Source organism: Cordyceps fumosorosea (assembly GCF_001636725.1).
Source record: "Cordyceps fumosorosea ARSEF 2679 chromosome Unknown scaffold_17, whole genome shotgun sequence".
Taxonomy (NCBI): domain Eukaryota; kingdom Fungi; phylum Ascomycota; class Sordariomycetes; order Hypocreales; family Cordycipitaceae; genus Cordyceps; species Cordyceps fumosorosea.
The window spans coordinates 340,750-361,913 of NW_017387317.1; the positions used below are offsets into that span (position 1 = coordinate 340,750).

The window sequence follows — 21,164 nt, forward strand, 5'->3', positions numbered from 1 at the left end:
TTCATGAAATCCCTCCGCTGAAAAGGGAAAAAAATGCCAAGAAACTGAAACTTGTTTTCCAAGAGTTTTAGAGCCTCGCATTTGCAAGCCCAAACTTTAAAATTATATTTCTCGAACATGAAAAAAAAAAATCTGTCTCGCGCTCCAGTGTCCCAACATCACCCCCCTCCCCCTCCTCCCCCCCCCTCCCCCCCCCTTCTTCCGAAGAGGCTTTCTTTCTGATGCCCTGTCTGTTATGCAGTTGCAAAGTGTATCTACCTTGAGCCAAAGATAGCTCCAAAGGGTAGGAGAGGGGGGTGAGGGGTGGCATGTATGCCATTTGTTGAATTGCCTTGACTCGAGACAAACCAAGAGAGGAAGCAGGCTTGATAGAGAGAAACACGGCCATGTGCAACGTTACTTGGGCACTGACACATTGGAAATTATTGGATTGACTTGTTTCTCGCATATTCTGCTTCTTTTGCTGAGCGGCTGGCCAGCTTTCGCAGAGGGTGCGGGTTCTTGCCACTTTGATAGTGAGGCATCGACGCGGCCGGGAAACAGCAATGTCAAGGAGCCTAGTAACCTGATGAACATTTGCCTCCCATAAAGCTGAGAATGCAGCCAAGGTAGCTACCGATAGCTCTGCTAGGCCGACGTTGTAAGAAACGGCGGTGGATCTGGACATTCACGTCAACGTCACGTTGTTGCGCATAGATTTCATGGTTCGTAAGTAACAGAATGAATGAGTTTGCTTTCCTAGTGTCAACCGATATACACCACCAAACAGCGGCATGGATACACAGGCACCAAAAGGAGACAAGACAAGTCATGACTCGGGTGATCATCAGGCCTGGACCAGGAAGGATAACAGAACGCCAAAAAGCAGCAAGAAATACGAGAAAAGGGGCACAATACGCATTAATACATAACATCCAAGTACCAACGCCTAGCTCCCATCTCCGGTGCAAACAAACCAAGGCAACAATGCGCAAAACGCCGCGGTGCCGAAGCACTCATTATGGACGATTATGGCTCTGTGTAAGACAAGAAACAGTGCAAGAGCAAGTAAGCCTGTAACGAGGTCACGAAAGAGAACAAAGAAAACAAGGATATTCAACAAGACGCCTGTGCCAGAAATGGCTCTGCAGCCGAAGTCGCCGGCATGGACTCGGTTCCCTAACCCGTTACGCTCGGCTCTTCCTTGGGCTGCGGTGGTTCGAGACCAGCGTTCTGCGCGACACGCTTCCACGTCTCGAGCTCGCGGTAGAGACGCTCGCACTCCTGCTTGAGCTTATCGTTGGACTGGCTGAGTTCCGTGATGGCTTGCTCAGTGAGTAATTTCTCGAGCGTCCACTTTTCGATATTCTGCTGTTCGTTCTCTTTGAGTTGCGAGATGAAGCTGACGGCGCGCTGCAAGATGGAGCCCTTGTTCTTTTCGCAGCCAGGGACAATCTTGGCAAGTTCGTTGATGCCCTCGTTGATGGTTTCACGACGACGGCGCTCCACCTCCTTGTGATTGTCCTTACGCAGCTTATGCCACTCGTCAGAGCCCACAGGCGGCTTGGCGCTGCCCCCTTGTGACGATGTCGAGTAGTGACGCTGCTGCTGCTGTCCCTGCTGTTGTTGCTGTTGGCCCTGCTGTGGCGGCGTTCCATTCTGCGACTGGTGGGCGACTTGGTCCATCATGTCGTGCGTGATTTCGGCGTTGAACTCATTCGGGTCGTGCTGGTGCTCGCTGCTGTCGGCAGCCTGGGCCGCAAACTGCTCCTCGGTAGAGGGGGGCACATGCAGCGTGGGATACATGCCTAGGGCGGCCTGGGCTGTGGTGGTAGCATCGCTGCTGGCGTGATCGGTATGGTCACCGTGGGTTGCCTGCTGCAGGGCATTGAAATCAGCTACATTGACACCATTTGCGGCGGCGGCATTGGTTGCCTCGATGGCGTTCTCGATAAAGGCAGCCGTCTCGGCGGTCATGGCCGCAGCGGGCGCCATGCGCTTGTGCCGTTGTGTAGGACTCTCGACCTCTCTCTTGCGCTTCTGGGTAGGAGACGCAGTGAGGGCAGTGAGGTCTGGATGATCTGAGAGAGGATCGGACATGGTGTCCTCTTGTTGGAAGTCCAGCTTTACTATGTGTCTGTGATGTGGCTACAACTGGCAAATGTTAGAGAGCTGGAGAGGGGAGGGCGACAGAAGAGGGGTAGAATGTGTAGCGATGGGAGACGGGGAGCGGTGCGCGTAGAGATGACTGTGCTCAGTAAGGATGCAAATGCATCTCGGCTGTTATAAGCTGCTGCGAGTAGAGTGTCCTCGGTTGGATAGTGATGAAGTGAGTTGAGTTGCGACGGTGATGTGATGAAAAGAGGCAAAGGAAAATTTCGCCGTAGCCTTTCCGCTGCGTGCAACGTGCCGACACGAAGCGCGGCATCAACGAGGACGTGCAGCGGCGGCAAGAAGATGGACTTGACTCATGATGACACTCCAATCGAGTTGGACGGGCAGCATGGCCGGTTTGTGGGCGACGCAGGAGAGGAAGGGTAATTGGAAATTGCTGGGCAGACGGGTGGCGACGGTCGCAGGGAAGCGGGCAGCGATGACGGTCGCACTTGCGGCATCAAAATCCCGAGGAGATGGTGATAAATTCATCAAAAGAGCGGGCGTCTTGGTGCTGGACGATGCACTTACCGGCCTGATCATGTGTTTTCTGGGCCTTGGGGGAGTAGATCACGGGTTTTACCTCACGTGTTTTGTCCAAATCTCGTGATGTCGCGACAGGATATAAGTAGGCGGGCGCGTAGCGAAAGGGGAGGGCCTGGGGCGACGATTTTGGGGTATAAAAAAAGGGAAAAAAATCGGACGGGCAGATGCGGTAGATGTGAATGGATTTAGTGATGAAAATGGTCGAGTTTTCAATTAAGATAGGTGAATTGTTGGTCCTTGGGCGGCTGCGTTCCTGCGCTGCAGGCACTCAACTCAACGTACCAAAAGCGCGTACAGCAAACGGGCGGCAGCGTGGCAGCAGCTGGGGTGGCCAAGTCACGAGGATGGAGGGAGGACCAAAACACGTGCAGTGCAGCCTTGCTGGGGGGGATAAGTTATGTAAATATATGGCGGCCTGGGAAAGGAGGGGCGAGAGAGGAATCGTTGCCTAGAATATGAGGCAAATAGTTTGAGGGTGCGATTTCGCTCCACCCAATCACAGCAAGCTAACCAGCACGTCCGCAAACAAGCCAATCAATCTCAAGCATCAATCAGGCACAATCTGGCACGCACTCGATGGTCCTGTTGCGATTTGCGATTCATTTATATAGTCCTCATTGCAATCTGATGACTGCAGTCTCGAAACAAGGACGAAAGACGTGACCAGCAGAAGCAATCACACTGAATGTTGGGGGCCGAGCCCTATCCTCTTGGACATATTTCCATCTGCAGCAACAACAGCAAACAAGACAGCCCCCAAATGAAAGCTCCAAGTCGGCGCCCGCGGCCACTCCGCAGTCGGATGCCAACACGAGCAATCCGTCCTGCAAGCCCAACGCCCTTTAATTTGAGCCACTGCAGCCAAATCACAATTTGGGAGGGCTTCTCGGGGAGTGCGTTTACCTCTATCCGGGACGGCGAGAGCCCAGACTGACCTGACTGATTGACGATGGATGGATCGCCATTCTGTTGTAGGCGCATACGCACCGCATATGGGGCCGGCAGTCTGTGTCGACCCAGCGAGGCTGCTGTCGTCTCGGCAGGCATAGCTTCCCAGAGGCTGGAGTCCGGGAGCAAGGCGGGCATAGGAGCAAACGTGTGTGTAACCCGAACACACTGCGATGGACATGGTGAGGCTCTCCCTTTCAACTGGATAGGTTGGTTCGTTCATCACGGGAGATTTATCGATGTTCCCGAGTGAATCGGGCCATAGCCGTGTTTGATGGGTAGGGCAAACAAGTTCGTTAATTCCGTCATTCAAGCGTCAGTAAACGAGGCATGGTAAGGCTTACATACGGATACTTGCTTGCGCAGATGAAATCCTCGATACCCGCACTAGGCAATCTCGAGATGCTGCGATGCTTGAGTGCAAAAGTGGTAAAGCTGGCCGACAAACACGACGTCAAGGTAAATCATGCATCTCGCAACTCAACCTTGCTGTAGTTCGACAATCCGGCTATATTCTCTAGATCATCTTGCGGTTACGCAATTCGTTCACCTTGCCATTGGAAACTCGAATGAATCCCGGTCTGGCCGGCCCGAACCCCGCCGCCTGCTTTCACTACCATCATGATCACTATAACTAATTTTACCACCATTTTCCGCCGGCTCACAATGGGCAGTAGAGTACTAAGCAGGGTACCACATACCTATGTAGGTGTAGTGCAGTGCTTGACTTTCAAAGTCTTGTGCATAATCTGTTGTATGTACCTCGCAGGCCTCTTTTTACAGGCGCTGCCCCAAGACGTCCCCTGGAACGACACCTGAGTGTCGCAACCACAGCGGTTGTACAACATTGCACATTAACAAGAAGAAATCAACAACGTATGAAGAATAACCGAGGGTCTCGTAAAACCACGCACAATATTTTCTAATTTTATCTGCCTGATAAAGACTTATTCTTATTGAATCTGGTCCATCTTTGTTGCTGCCATTGGTCGGGGGGCTCCGCACTCGGAATTGCCATGGCCAGCTCGCCGCTACGTAGTTCCATGCCCGACGACAGCAAGGTGCAACCAACCACATTCGACGTCCATTTCCATTCCCGTTTCCTTTCCCATCTTCATCGCCCATCCGCATTCTGCAGCAGGCGTCTTTTCTCCCCCATGCCCCCATTCAATCGATCCTCTCGCCAGTCCATCTAGCAAAACAATGGCCGAGCACGAGCAGTCCACCTTCAAGCACGGCGAGCACCTGCTCCTCGTACGTCCTCTCGCCCCAAACCGCCAAGATGGCTTCATCATCCGGATCGCCCGCCTCCCTCCTTTGCTAACTCTTCCCTCCCCGCCTGCAGGACCAACCCCTCCTCCGACTCCCCAACGAGCTTCTCCGTAAAAACTTCCGCTCCGCCCACTTCACCATCGAAAAGGACACCACCGCGCTCCGGGCGCTGCTCCGGGACGCCGCCACCTCTGCCGCCTCCGGCCGCGGTGCCGCCCCGCAGGCCGATGCCCTGCGTGCCCTCGACGCCATGCTTGGCCGCATGCGCGGCGTCCGCCGCAAGCTCGCCGCCCACGCGCGCGAGGAGGAGCGCCTGCACGCCCAGACCGCCGCCCGCATCCGCCACCTCGACCAGCTCTACGACATCCCGGGCGTCGCCGGCGTGACGGAGGATCCCCGCTACGAGGCCTGGAGTCGCCGCCGGCTCGACAGGCTGCTCGCGGACTACCTTCTGCGTCGTGGGTACGGCGCCACGGCCGAGCAGCTGGCGCGGGAGCGCGATATTGAACCGCTGGTCGACATCGAGACGTTCCGCAGCATGAGTAAGATACGGGAGGCTCTGCTGGGCGGCAGCATCGTCGAGGCCCTTGCCTGGTGCACGGAGAACAAGAAGGAGCTGCGCAAGATGGAGGTTCGTCTCCCCCTCTCCCCCCCTCTCTCCCCCTCTCTCCCCCGCCTCTCGCCCTGCAGTAACAGGCTAACCCGGGCTGCCAAACACAGAGCAAGCTCGAGTTCCTCCTTCGCTTCCAGCAGTACATTGAGCTCATCCGCGCCCAGTCCCAGCCCAAGCTCATCGAGGCCATCGCCCACGCTAAGAAGCACCTCATTCCCTACTGGAACACCTATCCGGCCGAGGTCAAGCAAGCTGGCGGCCTTCTTGCGTTCCCGCCACCTTCGGCACCCTCCTCCAGCAGCCGCCACGCCCACACCCACGCCCACCACCGCGGCGCCAGCGTCAGCGCTTACGCCGACCTCTACAGCCCCGCGCGCTGGGCCCAGCTCGCTGACGTCTTCACCGACGCGCACAACACCCTCCTCGGCCTGCCCTCCGCGCCGCTCCTCCACCTCGCGCTCTCCTCGGGCCTCTCCGCCCTCAAGACCCCCGCCTGCCACCACCGCCAAACCACCACCACCGCGGACAGGAGCGGCGGCAAGGGCAAGCACTCGCGGCATGCGGCGCCGCCGCCGGCGACGATGGGCCACGGCGGCGTCTGCCCCATCTGCTCCGTCGAGCTCAACGACCTCGCCCGCAACGTGCCCTATGCGCACCACACCAAGAGCCACGTCGAGCACGACCTCGTCCTGCTCCCCAACGGCCGCGTCTACGGCCGCCAGCGCCTCCTCGAGCACTCCAAGAAGGCCGGCCTGCCGCCGCAGCTCTTCAAGGACCTCCTCACCGGCGACGTCTACCCGGTCGAGTCTCTGAAAAAGGTCTACATTACGTAGTCGTCGTGCGCTGACATCCTTTGTGCTGTTCCAAACTTTGGGTTTCCCTTCTCTCTGCATGTATTAGCTTGGCGCTTGGAAAGTTTTGTGCTTTATTATGGAGCATTGCTGGACGGAGTTTTGTTTTCGTGTATTTATTTCAACACCAATAGCTCTATCACGACGTTCATGTACACAACATACACTCTCTTTATTCAAACGAAAGCCAGTGGCCTCTACTCATGAGCCGTGAGATGGTGTAGAGAAATTAGCGTGCTATAGTAATTGTACAAAACTATCACGTCAACTAACTGAATAGAGGAAAAAGACAAACCAACCAACCAAGCCAAAAACCGCCCTGCTTACTTGCCCGCCATGACCGTCCCCCCTCTCCCGTTTTGTGTGTGCACAATGAAAGAACATCCGTAAACAGATACAAGGGGGACAAAAGTGAAACGCCAAGACCCAAACGTCTAGCTGCCCTTCGTTTTCTTCTCATAATATGCATGGTATAGAAAATAAGAGGAAAGGGAGCCAACAAAGAAACCTCAAGTCTTCAAGGAACCAAGACAAATCCAAAAAAGCAAACATAAAACCGCACGCATCTTCCTGAGACGAGCCCTTCTTCGTTAGTACAACCCATTCTGCATCTTCTTCCCCGTACTATGCAGACAGCACAATAGCCAGCTGTGCCGGTAGGGTTCACCGACCCTACCTGTTGACCCCGGTAAATGCAAAGCTGCCAAATATGCCTCCGCCACCACCGGGGGTCATGGGGCCCATGTGGCCGGCGCCGTTCGTGCCGGGCCCTTGGTTGTTCACGGGCGTCGACGTCGCGAGCTGGACCGTGTGCGTGTTGGGCGTGCGCGGGGTGCCATTCAGACCATTGTCCTCGCTGCGGCTAAGCATCGACGCAGTCATCGTGCCGCCGTCCGGGATACTCAGACCCCATACTTTGCCGATGTGCTCCGCGGGGATGTCGCCACCAAATATGCGGTCGCGCATCGAGAAGAATACCTTGCCCGTGAGTAAAGAGTCGGATCCGGCCTGGTGTGCGGCGCCAATACGTTTAATCTTAAGCGTCTCGGCCATGTTTTCCAGGCCCGACTTGTGCTCAAATTTTTGCAGAATCTCGGTACTTCCGGGATCCGTCGGTGAAAACGTCCCCTGGCCAAGCATCCGGATAGCATATTTCATCAGATGCTTGACATCGTATGTCGACGGGAAGTATATCTTCATAATGTGCTCAAAGTCGTGCTCGTCGTTGGGGAGGGGTTTGCAGTGAAGAACCTTAGTTAGGTAGCCAAAGTCATAGCCACCGTGAAAGGAAATCCATTTCACATCGGGGTAGCAGACTAGGCCGGACGGGATCATCAATGCGGCGAAGGCGTGAGGGTCGATGCCGTCTCGCTCCAGGGCGTTGAAGTCGATTCCAGCTTGCTGGAGAGACTCGATTGACTTTTCGTTGTACATATCCTCCTTCAGTGAGAATTTGAAGTTGAACTGCCAGGTGTAGGGAAAGGGGCCTTGGTTGGCACTCCTTTGCGCAGATGGCCCAAGCCCGTGTTCCGGTCCTAGTCGGGCGGGTGGTGTCTCGCCTTCTTCATTGAAGAATGTCAGGCCAATTTGAATAAGCTTCAGCATGTCCACGTTGGTGCGCAAACATTGGTAGTGGTAATCACTCTTGCCACGGAAGCCCCCCATTGGCCGGGCTACAATTCCTGGAAATTCGGTATCCTAGCATCGTTAACAAACGCTCTCCATGGAGCAAGGAAAAAGTGCCAGTACTCACCATGGCAACGTATTGGTATTTCTCTACAAGGTCTTGTATGACCTCCATCTCCTCCTTCAAATTGTGCTTCCACACCTCTCGTATGCGCCCCCTGTTCTGCTGAGATCTCATCGTCGGGTGCTCCATCAAGGCGTTTTGCTGTAGTTGTCCCGTGTGCTGGGGCGGTTGCAGGCCAGCCGGGCCGTGTGTGAATCCCATTCTCGAGGCTTGGCTGCCAAAGCCGGTGTCGGTGAAGCTCCCAGCGCCGTTGAGGCCGGGCACGTTGAAGTTGCCGTTTGCGCCACCGAAGGGGTTCATCTGATTGTTGGCATTGATATATTGATTGCCGCCCATCGGTCCGCCTTGTGGTTGCCCGTGTGACGGGAATCTGGGCTGGTGGAACGCCGCCGAGCCAACACCACCGGGACCCGCGCCGAAGGCTCGAATTTGGGGAGCCATTGGGAATTGAAAATGAAAAACGGACGGAAAAGGACGAGCTGGAACCTGTATTTGCGGCCGCGGTGGGGGTTGGAACCTCGGGAACTGATTTATTGGATTCAGGCGAGGTGGCTGAGCAAGTGGCGGGGGATACGGAAAGCCTGGCCGTGGTCCGGGAAACACGCCTCTCCTAAGCTGGGTGTTGCAAGCGGCGGAGTTCCCTGTCAACGGATTTTGAAACGAGCTGTAGTCTGCAGGACGGGGCGGGTTCTAGGAACGAGGGTTGTTGAAAGGAGGAGGGTGTGGCGGCCCGTGATTGGGGTTCATCTGGTCGTGTGGACAACGCGAGCTTAAATATTGGCGATGACGCGCGCAAGCCGCCTCTATCCAACGTAGATTCAGGTCCGGGTGCACTAAGAGGACTGCCTGATACTGTTTGTGCACTAAGATATGCTGTGCTATGGATATTGTGTGTCGCGAGCGCGGGCAGCCCGAATCGGGGAGGCGTTGGCTGTCGACGAGCTTGAGGAGTCGTGACCGCGACGGCGGGGGAAGTGCTGTTGCGTCTTGGAATAAGAAGATGCGGAGTGAGGACTGCGAGCTGCTCCAGTGCTGGCGAACAATAAAACCTTGGGCGTTAAAGTTGAGTCGATAAAACGATGTGTGGTGTTGCTCAAAGGAGGGAGAGGTTGCCAGCAAAGGCACAAGATCCGGACATGGTTCGTGCGTTGGTACTACCAGGCTGCAGGACAAAAGGCAGAGCCCAAAGGTAAGGTAGCTCAGGAACAACATTATTCCGAACTTCCGCCCAATCGCGCAACAAACAACCCAGCTTACCGTCTGCATCTTCGCTCCGCAGCTACTTTCAATTCGACAATTCCGGCTCACGAATTCAGGCACAATGCTTCCCACAAGGTGCGATCCCGACAATCACAGGCAGAATTGGCTTTTCTCATCCACGAAAATTACACCGTCTGGCCTCCTCCGAGGCCGCGCGCGCACGAACCCGAAATGGACCAAAACGCTAACGTACCGGTGATGGGCGCAGAGTACTACGGGCAGCCCAGGGCGGCAAGGCCAACATCACCGGCTTCAGCCTGCGCGCCTTCAAGGAGGCCGCTGGCAGCAAGGCCCGCTACGACCCTTGGGAGAGAGCGTACGTTATCAACCACCCCCAATTGGACGCCTCCTCGACAAGCCCGCCCCCGAACCGAACATATTGACTGACCCTTTCTCTCGTCCTCGCCTTATAGTGATGCTTGGAGATTTCAAGGCCCCTTCACCCGCTGGAACCGCTACCGCGGCACACTCCCCGGCCTCGGCACGGCGACCGTCCTTTTCGCCGGATACTGCACATACGAGCACTTTTTCCTCCAAGACGAGCACCACCACGGCGAGGAGGCGGCGCACCACTAAGGGATATTTTGGCAAAAGGGGGCTGTTGTGGTGTCGAAGCAGAGAGGCGGTGGGCTATTTCGCATCGGGGGAGTGTATAAATTTGACAGAGATGCTTTGTGTCTGAGGAAGGACACTACACGTACTGGGGACGGTTTCTCCCCGGAGAAGGCATTGTGGACTCGTGGAAAGTCTACAATTGGGTTGCATCACATCATGTATTCCTTGTTTCGTTTGTTCTATGCGTCTGCCCATGTAAACTATCGTTCGTGGGGAATAAAGAAAATGAAAAACAATGCGCAAACCACGCCCTCCTGAAAGAACAGAGCCATCCTCCATGTAGGAAGATGGCTTCATATGTTTGCCGAACCAACTAGTCAGGTAACTTTATGTGTACGACATCAGCCGTAGTAAGTGATACGAGCATTCGGGCCGGCCCGAACAAGACGCCCTTCGGCATCAATGACATGAGATTCACCCTCAAGAGCCTAACCATGTTGAACTAAGGAAATATATATTGTAGAGTAAACTCTACTTAGTTATGTCGTAAGCGTGCGTGGTCATGGCCGCAGGCTGATTAGTTAAAGCCCAATCTAAATAAACAAATAAGTAACCCAATCGCCTTTGTAACGCCACATATGTCACATCATTGTGGTAAATGAAGAGCTCGCAGCTCATAATTCTAGTTCCAGCCCGTTCACTATATCCAACGCGTCGTCGAGCGCCGATTCCAGCTCAGTGACTCGCATCTTCAGGCCACGGTTCTCGTCTCGCATCAGGCTCGCTGTGTCCCAGGCCATGCTAGCGTCTTGGCCCTGGCAGTTGCTGCACTCGGTGACGGTTCGAACGCCGGTGTCGCCCGACATGCCCTTCATGAGCTTGCGAAAGGCCGTCATCTGTTGTGGTCTCTGAGACGGTGTGGTGTGGGTGGAGGTTGCGGACAGGGATACCCGGCTGCGAGGTATTGGCTCAACAGGCCCATTCTCAGACATAGCAGTCGCCAGAGTCGGACTTCTCGAGCGGGAGAAGATGCTGGCGTCGGCCACACTCTCTGCGTCTGTGTCAGAGCCATGCTCACTCCTCAAGGTATCGCCACTACGGCGCCACCTCTTGTTAGCCTGGTCTTCCTCCGCGCCGAGGTCTTCGGTCATGATCATAGGAGAATGCGCATCCTGCATGAGTGCTATGTTTTCACGCCGTAACTCATCAATATAAGTCTGCAGAGCGGCTCCCCTTTCGGCCGCCTTGCTGGCGACCTCGTCCAATTGCAGCTTGGCGTGTCTCGCGCGGGTCTCTGCTTCGCTCTTTTCGTCCTCGAGGGCTTCCTTTTCGGCCTTGAGCGTGCGGAACTCAATCGTTTGGCTCTGATAGGTGGTCTGGAAGCGATGGAGGAGTCCGAGGGCGTTCATCTGCAGGTTCTTATAGTCCGCGGGCGAGATGACCTCGCCCTCTTGTGGCGCGCCGTCCGGGAAGAGCGTCGCTTCAATATCCAAGTCAATCAGCTCATCCCCGCAGCCGTTTCCGGTGAGGGACGGCGACGCCAGAGCCTTCAGAGCGGCCATCTTGGAAGCGAGGAAGGAAAGGGTCGAGGCCCCGGGTGTCGTCGGAGTTCTCGACCTAAATGAGGGTGCTGGTGACGACTCCCGTGTGGCGCGGGCCCTAGCAGACGTCGTGTAGACGGTCGGAGACTGAAGGTAACTGATGTCGCGAAGGCGGCCAGCGTAGTGTGACCAAGTTGATTCTTGCCAGGGCGAAGTAATGTCGTCGGGCGTGCGAAGGCCAGTCCAAGATGTGGTGTTATTGTGAGTGGACTCTGCAGTGTCGTGCGACCCTTGTCTAGTTCGGGGTGGTGCACTCGGGGTGCCCGCCAGCAACCTGGGCTCAGATGAGTCGGTGAGATTGGATGGTCGGGTATAAGTCTGGCGCTGCGGCGTACAGGGCTGCTGTTCGTTGCTGAAGGAGGCAGTCTCGCTCCTTTGGGTTTGCGTGGTGCTGGATGATTGTGAAGGAAAGGAAACGGCAGGACCAGGCGGCGGATGTGCAGCGTGGTGCAGGTCCGTCATGCGCCAGTGTCGCGGCTGTTCATGCCCCTTTATTACTGGGGTATCGCCATTTGCAAAGGCGGAAGCAGAGATGCCTGCCATTATCCCACCAAAAGCGTCGACGCCCAGAATTAATATGCTCCAAGTGGGCCGCGATGTAAATTAAGGTGAAAGGGGGCTGTGTGGAGACTTGTAAATGTGATGAAGATTATTGCTGATCAATTGCTGTACCAGTATATCTGGTTTTCTGCAAACGGTTTTGAGCCGGTTGAATCTTCTTGTGCGTGATCGTTCCGATGTTGGTAGTAGCGGCGGCGCGGCACGGACGTATGTATGCAAGTTGGCTGAAATGGCTGGCACCGGGTGAGTTTGGGCGATGAAGACCAAACGTTGCTGCCTGACGGATTGTAAACGAGAAGCCACGTCAAATCTGTCTCGGGGTGGAAGATTGATTCGACTGATTGACCGATACAAGATGAAGAGGAGAGTAACTACGGATAAAAGGAAGGCATTTAAATGAGGCGACTGCGCAGGTAGACATCTGCAACGACTTACTGATAGACCCCTCGTGAGGCGTGAAGTCTGAGTCAACGCCGACGAAGGGAATTCCAGTGGCCGGCCGGAGGATAGTACTGGAATGCCACCACCACCTGGTTCTTCTGTTTTTTGGTGTGCTAGGCATGCCGCAAGCGGAACGACCCCCCTCCCCTTTGAAGAGCCGGACTTCACTGGTGTCTCAGTGTGACTGACGGCGAGATATGATTGGGTACCCCTTGGAAGAACGTCCAAGAGCAGGTCGTCCATCATTTTGTGACCATGCTCGCGTCGACAAGTCTGCTGTGCGTGTGCCTTGATTCTGGCTGCGTCAACCCCCTCTTTGAAGGTATGTAGGATTTTTTCTCAGCGAGTAATTGACGTGATTGCGCCCAGTGTTTCGAGATCCGTGGTATCTTTTCTCCGTCTATGTGGGACTAGAGTTGATGGTGCATTAGAAGGGATGGTGATGTGGTGATGCTGATGCTGCTCCGTTTGCTGTTTGTAAATTTCGGCTGCTTGACAGCTGCCGATTTGGCCAGCTGCCAGTCGTCCTTCCAAGCCGACATAGCCATCTCAAGCAGAGGCAGATAGATGAATTCTTCATTTTTCTCAACATGCAACTTGTTTCATGCGCCGCGCACCACAGCCATCGTCAACTCATGCGCATATGTTATAGCAGCAATGCCGATATAGGTAAGTGCAGGCATCCCAGACGTCCCAACGTCGCTCTTCCAAACCTCTACTGGTCGACCACACATTCTTCGTCGCCACCTACCGTTACCTATTGCAGAGACACCAAACAGCTTTGGAGTATAAGACCTCCCGTCTCCCCTTGTAGTGCTAGCTACTCGGCAAGAATTCAGTTGGACGCATCTATGCGCCGTGATTTGCTGACCACAAAAGCCTCTAGAAACCGCAACGGTGTCACCAACATTCTTCGCGCCGGGACTGGTCTCAGATAAGCTCGAGTCGGCAACCAAAGGCCACTTCGGCTTGCCATCGATCAACCAGCCGAGGCGTCAAGTGAATCATTTCACTGGGGGTGCAGCTTCCCCGGCTTCCACGGTGGTGAGGCGATCATTTTTAATTAGACAACAAGAAGTCGCGTTGAAATGCTTCGTTTCGCGTCTGTTCCCTTATTAAGCATACGTTGGCTGGCCGGGGAGTTATCTCCTCCCGGTAAGCCGGCAGTAGTAGCTGCTTGTTCTTGTAATAGATCTGGCACCGCCAGCTCTTGTCACTTCGTACAAGTCAAAGCCGACAACAATGCGCAGGAAGCGCTCAGAAGCAGGATGCCTCCAACAAAGCCCGTCGCATGTGCATTCCAAGCTGGTTAAATATGTCTTGCATGATGCTGTACTAGCACCCAATAGTTATTCCTCTCCTCTTCGTCACATCTATTTACGGTTCGCTAATAATAGCAGCGTCGCCAACCGCCGACCGCGCTTTAACATTGATGAAGCTGTCAAGCGCAAGACAGTCGCCTTATCCAGGAGATTTTTTTTTTTTTTTTTTTTTTTTTTAAGAAGAATATCTGTACCTCTACACGACAGTATTCCACCTCAACATACCTACCAATAGCAAACTCTTCGCATACCAGTACAAGGGCTGTGGCTCCGACCATCAACTATACTAAACACGCTGTGATACTAAAAAACGGTTCCCAAGAAGAGTAACCAGGACACATGATGCGGTGCTCCGATCTAGCCAAATTCAGATGCAACTAGATGTGTACTAATCTAACTCCGTAAGCAATGCCAAACAAAATAATATGTACGCGCTGGCACAATACAGCCAGACATTACTTCGCAACATGACACGCAGTCATACGTGCATCCATCTCATCCTCCCACATCGTCTGCATTCTCCCGTGACACTTCACAGCCTCTCGGTTCCTCCCATCAGCGCATCTCCAAGGCGGGAAAGTAGCGAGGCCCTGCAAAGCCCCGCGCAAGGACGGCCTGTATGTCAATGTTGCTGTCCGGGTCGTGGTTGGAGCTCCACATTTTGAGCAGGATGAAGCGGCCAGACACGGGGGGGTCAAAACGCATGGTACACTTGCTCTTCTTCTTCTCAATGTGGAAGCGAGCGTGTGGGGCAAGTAGGGAGCCGCCGCCAACAGCGCGGCCGGCGTCCTGCGTGGCGCCGGTGTGCGCAGCCCAGGTCTCGGTGAGCGCGGCGCTGCCGTGCGATACGCCGGCATTACTGCTAAGGTTGAAGCTGGAGCCGCCGCCGCCGCCGCCGCCCGCCAAGCCCGGGAACTCATCCAAGTTGACGTCAAGTAGGTTGGTGGCGCTGGTGCTGGCTGGGTGGCGCGGGCGTCTGGCACTGCTCTCGTGAAGAAACAGGCTGTCGGAATTGTCCCAATCAAGGTCCGAATCGGATTCCTCATCATTCTCAAAGGGCAGCGTGCCGATGCGGTTGGGCGGCGGACGGCGGAGGATAGATACCGGAGCTGCGGAGCCGCTGATGGCTTCCTCGTCCTCATCACTAAACTCAGTGCTGATGCGAAAGTCCGGCTGGCTGGTGCTGAATTCCCGTGGCATCTGTGGCGCGCGGATGCCGTCTTCACCAGTGTAGAGAAAGGAGGTAGGGCCAACCAGGATGCTTCCCGGGTAGTACCCGTATTGCTGCGCCTCGTGGTTGAGTCGTGTGCGGGAATCCGTGCTGGTGAATGTCACACGGTCGCGCGCAGCGGGACCGGTAGCAGCCCTGGCAGTACTTGGCGTGTACTGAATTTGGTACTGGGTAGTGCGATGCAGAACGTCGTCATGCTCCATGGAAATAAATACCATGCCTTCGCGGACACTGTGGTGAGATGTCAATGAAATTCTAGGCGTATTTAGCGGGTGTCGCATTGTACATACGGATTAGAGTAGTTCATGGAACCGGGGGCTTTGATGATCAGTTCCGAGAGCGTAAACGTCGTGGAACCTCGATGACGCAGGACAATGTTGCACCGGTTTCCCTTGGTACAGTAGACGGACTGGTCATCCTTGAGGATGTTTTCCGCGGCGTAGGACGAGCCATTGGAGAACATACCGCCATCACAGCTGACCAGTTCCATTTCCAAATTGCCAGCTTCCACTTGGCCGTAGTGGCCGTATCGGAAGCCCGGTACGACGGTAGCGTACTTGTCCTCATCGACCTTTCTGCGCTTATTGCGCTGGTTATCATAGGTAAAGTCATGCGCACGTGTGGATGGCGCATAGCTAGGCGAAGGGTTTGTGGGCAGAAGCTGGCGCGAGACACTGTTGGCCGAGGTCATGTCCAGCAGGGCGCGCAGGTGTGCGTTGGCCTCATCCAATGTGCGGTCCAGCTGTTCTAGGCTGGCCATACGATGAGTATTTGGAAACCGCGAGGCAAAGTCAGCGCCGGAGGAGGGTGCAGGCAGCGTTTGGGGTGCGGCATCGAAGCGTGAGGGCGGTAAGCTGGGGCGATCCTGGTGCCGGTGCCCAAAAACACCGTGACCAAGCGGGGTCGTCCAACTTTCGCGGAGGAGGGAGCTCAGTCTCTCCCGGGTGGCGTTGTCTATCCGGCGTTCTCTGTTGGCGAGGTGCTCCAGGTGTTGCAAACCATCCCATTCCAACCGTTCCAACCGTTCCGGACGTTGCTGCGCACCTCTGGGCAAGGGGGCGGCGTTGGCGGCCAGGTCGGCGCGGGATTGCGCCTCGTCGCTGGGCCGTGACGTTGTGAGGCGAGGGCGTGGCGTTGGCCGTGAAGGGTTATTGGAATTATGCCATGACATTGCTTATGTTTGTTGTGAGTAAAGACGCATGCCACGCGCCCAAGTTTGCGGCAAGAGTCGAAAGTAGAGGAGGGGGAGGTATGTGAGGGTCCTAGCCAGGCTGGTGGCGCTTTTACGGACAGCGTTGCAGGGGGTAGGCGATGCGATGAGTGAGGGCCTGGTGGGAGAGAGCGGCGGGCAAGGCGGGCCAGAAGCAACTCAGGTAGGCAGGTTTGGGCTGACGGGTTGCTATTAGCAGAGAGAAAGAGATGCAAGATTTGTGATGCCACCAACGGGCGTGATTAACTGGCTGATGTGGCAGATATGTGATGAGATATGGCCACGGTTCAGGCTGCAGTAATCAATATGAGAGCCGTGCAACGTCGGGTGAAGCTGGGGCACGGAGTAGCGGAGTAGCGGATGTCTTGAAGCTGCTGACAGGAAAATAGGAGAAAAAAAGAAGCGTGTGTGCGAACGAGCTGGAACAAAGCACCGGAGGGGTTCGGTGGGAGTCAGTTCGATGGCCCGAGCCGAGGGCGTGATGACGAGAGAACAGGGCAGCTAGAGGCCAGGCGGCGAGTAGCACGGCAGAGGCCGAGTCAGGCCAGGATGAGGGCAGAGTCGGCCGACGGCGCCTCAGAGCGAGTTTCGGAGCTTTTCATGGACACTGTGAAGGCACAGGAGGTAGCTTGTGGTGGTTTGATTGGGCGAGCCGCAGCAAGCATGTGTCTCGGTGGTGCAGGTAGGTGGTGGAAGTGGTGGAAGTGGTGGTGGCGAGTGCAAACTGGCGAACGACGTTGCGCGGCTTGGAATCCGAGTCGACTCGGAGTGGGTTGGACGTGATAAAAAGAAATAGGAGGAAAATAAAGGATTAAAGAGAATAATAAAGATAAGTTTGAGGTTTGACGCTAGGGGGGAAATGGCGTCAATGGATGACTTTTTGAATCACCGCATCATGTGGGCAAACAACGGGTAATGGTAGTAGTGGGCGCCGTTGAAGCAGAAGGAAGGGAATCTTTTTGTACCAAGTATTTGGTCAGGCTACAGAGGGAGTTCCTCGTTTGCAGGCAGCCACAGGCAGCCATAGGGCGCCACAGGCAGCTGCGTCACCAAACCATACCGCCAGTAGTGCAGGTGGTATTCGGTACACTGTACGCAGTAAATATTACGATACAGTGCGCCGGCTACAGTGTAGCTCGATGCTCCTCACGACCCTCGTAGATACTGCAGTGTACTTGAGGCCGTATGTCCGCTAAGAATCAATAACTGCTGTAATAGTGTTTGATCCTGTCCTAGTACTACCTACGCTATGTACCTACTTACCTAGGGCTCTTAAATTTTTATTCTGTGGTTTAACACTTGTTCACCCGATTCAGCATCGACCATCAACATGCAAATCGCAGGTAGCCTCATTCTACCTACCTTGGCTATCAATCTTCACGCCAGCGTCAAAGCGCTCGTGTATCCTCAAATACTCGACACAAGTGACCAAGTAACCAGGTGGCACTGGTTTACCAGTATCACCCTGACTCACCTTGCAAATCAAGCAAAGCTTCATTTGCTGCAGCATTTCGGTGTTTGGCCTTAAGACGGTGGTACATCTTTACACACGAGCCTATTCTGGTCTCGTCACGTATCTACTATGTACAGTAGACATCGCAAGGCGCGCTCACCGCGTCTTCCAAATACTTCCGTACCTGAACTCTAAAATTATGCACCTTGGCATGTTCTTGCAGCCATTTATCGACCGCCTGTAGCCTCCCTCTGCGTGCATCCTTGCCATGCACGGAATGATTAACTCTTGGTGCCAACTGAGCCTCCATGCCTAGTGAATTATATGCCAAAACAGAAAGGAAAATAATTTAACCCAACCAACTTTTTTTAACCGTATCAAAGACAACCCACATCTACTCATTGACAGTGCGTTGAAGCCAAGATGCTCTGGTACATGTTATGCTGCGGGACGCTGTAGGCCCTCTTCAGTCATGTGCTAACAATTTTCTCAGCGGCTCACCAGACACTCACCCGCGTTCTACAAATCACCAACAACCAAACATCACCTCCCTCTCATCCATCCAACTTCCCGCGCACGCTCGAAAGGCATAAACACGGTGGCTCCCTGTGAAGTTTTTAAGCTCAGACATCATAGTCCTGCCCATTGACTCGCCTCTTCTCCCTTTCAGCGCAGAGACGACACTTCACGGCGGCTGTTTGCCGCGCGCATTCACCTGCTCTTCATTCAATTGTCAAGAGCTCTGCGCAACTCCTCACCATCATTTCATCCTGAACCTCCTCATCTCATGTCAATCTCGTCCTTCTTCTCCTTGCTCGTTTTCAGCCAAAGTCTCCGCAATGGATCCCGAGCAGCAGCAAACAGGCGCTGAAGCAGCCCGAGCTCAAGCACCCAATACCAGCGGCGAGCCACAATTCGATCCCAGCTTTATCCCCCAGATACCAAATTCAGATGCTATGGCTGGCATTCTTCCAGGCCAGTCATTCATCTCTGATCCTATGGTTGCGAACTTATCTATGGGCAACCCGTCCATGATGCTTCCCATGATGCTTGCCAACGGCCAGGTTCCTCAACAGGTGCAAGAAGCTACGTCCATATCCGCTGGTAACGCATCCCGATTCTCCTCTGCTCTGCACATTGCCCCAAGGCTAATCGTATTTTCCAGACGAAATTGCTCTGTATGATCGTCAGATCCGCCTCTGGGGAATGGCCGCTCAAGCCAAGATTCAAAATGCCAACATCCTGCTCATCACCATGCGCGCGCTCGCCAACGAGGTCGCCAAGAACCTGGTCCTCGCAGGCGTCAAATCCATCACCCTCCTCGACAGTGCGACCGTCACGGAAGCCGACCTCGGTGCGCAGTTCTTTCAAAACGATGGCGACTCAAACGACGCCACCCAGAGCCACGTCGGCCGCAACCGCGCCGAGGCCGCCGCGCCTGCCCTGCGCAAGCTCAACCCACGCGTGCAGGTCCACGTCGACGCCGAGGGCGTCAAAACAAAAGGTCCTAGCTACTTTGCGTCATTTGACATTGTCATTGCCACGGACCTGGATCCCGACTCCTTCAACCTCATCAACACGGCGACGCGCATCAACGGCAAAGCATTCTACGCAGCCGGCACACATGGCATGTTCGGCTTCATATTCAGCGACCTCATCGAGCACGACTTCGTAATCGAGCGCGACGCCGGCAACGTCGCCACGCACGCACCGCAGCAGGAGACGCGCACGCGCTCCATCGTCAGCGTCCAGACGAAGAAGGACGGCGGCAAGACGATCGAGTCCGTCGCCAAGCGAGAGCTGTACTCCACCTGGTTCCTCGCCAGCGACATCGCCACGCTGCCCGACGAGTACACCGCGTCCAAGCGGCGCCTGCGCGCCGTGACGCCCGCGCTGTCATGCCTGCGCGCCCTCTGGGAGTTTGTGCAGGTCCACCCGCCCGGCGGCCTGCCCGCCACGCGCGACGATCTCAAGCTCTTCACGCAGCTGGCGACGCAGAAGCACAAGGCCCTCCGACTCCCCAGCGAGACGCTGCGGCCCGAGTTTTTGCGCGCCTTTTTGCAGAACCTCGGCGCCGAGGTGGCGCCCGTGGCCGCCGTCCTCGGCGGCCAGCTCGCGCAGGACGTCATCAACGTCCTCGGCCAGCGGCAGCAGCCGATTCAAAACACGGTCATCTTTGACGGCAACACGATGGAGGGCCTCGTCTACGCCCTGCACCCCGAGGGCATCCTGGGCGCCAACCTGCTGTCGAGCACCGCCGCGGACGTGAACGGTGCCGCCGGCGTAATGGGCGGTGTGGGTGGTGTTCCTGGGGTTCCGATCGGCGTCAACGGTCTGGGGATGATGGATCAGGGCATCTTTCCCCCGAACGGCGGCGGCTTCCCGCTCAACAACGGTCTCGGCATGCTCGGTCTGGAGCAGCAGCGGCAGCAGCAGCTGTCGCAGCCGCAAGAGGGCGTGCAGCCGGCGATTCCCGTGCAGCAACCGCCTTCGCAGCAGCCCGTCTCCGCCCCGGAGCAGCCGCCGCAGGATCCTACGGTGGCCGCCTCGGGCCAGGCAGAGCCAACCAGCTGAGCGTTCCCCATGGTGCGGAAAGAGACGCTACGAGTAGGGCAAGCTGTCGGGAATCTAAGAGGTGCTGCTGTTTGCTGTTGGATATAGATGAGAATGACAGGGGACCATGCAGGAGTGAATGCAGTTCTTGACGAAGCCATGTTGGATATCAGGGTTGGAGGATGAAAAGGATATGTACTTTAGTTAAGCCCCTTTTCGGCCCCGTGGAAAATTTCATGCTTCTGCGCTCTTTGGTTTCCTATAAACTGCCTATGTGCTGGTTCATTAGACTTGACGGCTTAGTGCATACTTGGGCAACAATGGAATCACGCAAAGTCAGGTTTTAGGAGCTAAGAGAATAGACGATATATATAAAACAGGATTATATGAATGATGCATAACAAAAAGGAGATTGCCCCAGAAACCAAAAAAGGGAGCACAAACAACAAATGCTCATCCTTCTGCTTCCTGTCAGTGACAAAACAAGCCCCCTCCCCAAAAGTCAAGTGTGCATACAACACAGACACACTCACACAAAACAGAGCATCCAAAAAAAAACCCCGTAAAAAACACGGCTCTATAATTTCCTCTCTCAATGGCCTTCAACTTTTTCCATTCCCCTCCGGTCCCCCTTTTTTTAACCCATAGATCCTGCTGAGCGTTTGTCTCATATAAAACATGGGAGAACTCCAGAAAAAATGACAAGGAGAGAAAAAGACAGATGCGAACCCAATAAAAAGAGAGTAAGAGTACATGGAAATCGATGTAGGAAACGGCAAAGCAGCATCCAAGAAAAATGTGCTCAAGATGAAAAGAAGACTCCATGCCAAACGCCCAGTTTTGATGATGCTGGAGACGAATAAT

General features: G+C 55.0%; 7 protein-coding genes across 7 annotated transcripts; 3 read left to right on the top strand and 4 right to left on the bottom strand.

Moving 5' to 3' along the window:
- Window positions 1-1,158: 1,158 nt before the first annotated feature.
- Window positions 1,159-2,079, bottom strand: ISF_06546 (Helix-loop-helix DNA binding protein; the record flags this gene model as incomplete). The annotated part of the gene is made up of 1 exon (XM_018850150.1): window positions 1,159-2,079. One exon carries the CDS (start codon window positions 2,077-2,079, stop codon window positions 1,159-1,161), a length of 921 nt encoding a protein of 306 aa, XP_018702638.1.
- A 2,751-nt stretch (window positions 2,080-4,830) lies between these two features.
- On the top strand, window positions 4,831-6,345 carry ISF_06547 (CTLH, LisH motif protein; the record flags this gene model as incomplete). Its single annotated transcript, XM_018850151.1, has 3 exons — window positions 4,831-4,881; window positions 4,973-5,530; window positions 5,620-6,345. The coding sequence occupies 3 exons, from the start codon at window positions 4,831-4,833 to the stop codon at window positions 6,343-6,345; spliced, it is 1,335 nt and encodes a 444-aa protein (XP_018702639.1).
- A 690-nt stretch (window positions 6,346-7,035) lies between these two features.
- On the bottom strand, window positions 7,036-8,554 carry ISF_06548 (CCR4-NOT transcription complex subunit 7; the record flags this gene model as incomplete). The annotated part of the gene is made up of 2 exons (XM_018850152.1): window positions 7,036-8,061; window positions 8,117-8,554. 2 exons carry the CDS (start codon window positions 8,552-8,554, stop codon window positions 7,036-7,038), a joined length of 1,464 nt encoding a protein of 487 aa, XP_018702640.1.
- An 880-nt stretch (window positions 8,555-9,434) lies between these two features.
- Window positions 9,435-9,949, top strand: ISF_06549 (NADH:ubiquinone oxidoreductase, B12 subunit; the record flags this gene model as incomplete). The annotated part of the gene is made up of 3 exons (XM_018850153.1): window positions 9,435-9,448; window positions 9,582-9,689; window positions 9,787-9,949. The coding sequence occupies 3 exons, from the start codon at window positions 9,435-9,437 to the stop codon at window positions 9,947-9,949; spliced, it is 285 nt and encodes a 94-aa protein (XP_018702641.1).
- A 653-nt stretch (window positions 9,950-10,602) lies between these two features.
- Window positions 10,603-12,072, bottom strand: ISF_06550 (hypothetical protein; the record flags this gene model as incomplete). Its single annotated transcript, XM_018850154.1, has 1 exon — window positions 10,603-12,072. One exon carries the CDS (start codon window positions 12,070-12,072, stop codon window positions 10,603-10,605), a length of 1,470 nt encoding a protein of 489 aa, XP_018702642.1.
- A 2,336-nt stretch (window positions 12,073-14,408) lies between these two features.
- On the bottom strand, window positions 14,409-16,255 carry ISF_06551 (hypothetical protein; the record flags this gene model as incomplete). Its single annotated transcript, XM_018850155.1, has 2 exons — window positions 14,409-15,315; window positions 15,375-16,255. 2 exons carry the CDS (start codon window positions 16,253-16,255, stop codon window positions 14,409-14,411), a joined length of 1,788 nt encoding a protein of 595 aa, XP_018702643.1.
- A 2,331-nt stretch (window positions 16,256-18,586) lies between these two features.
- Window positions 18,587-20,321, top strand: ISF_06552 (Molybdenum cofactor biosynthesis, MoeB; the record flags this gene model as incomplete). The annotated part of the gene is made up of 2 exons (XM_018850156.1): window positions 18,587-18,851; window positions 18,913-20,321. 2 exons carry the CDS (start codon window positions 18,587-18,589, stop codon window positions 20,319-20,321), a joined length of 1,674 nt encoding a protein of 557 aa, XP_018702644.1.
- Window positions 20,322-21,164: the final 843 nt, after the last annotated feature.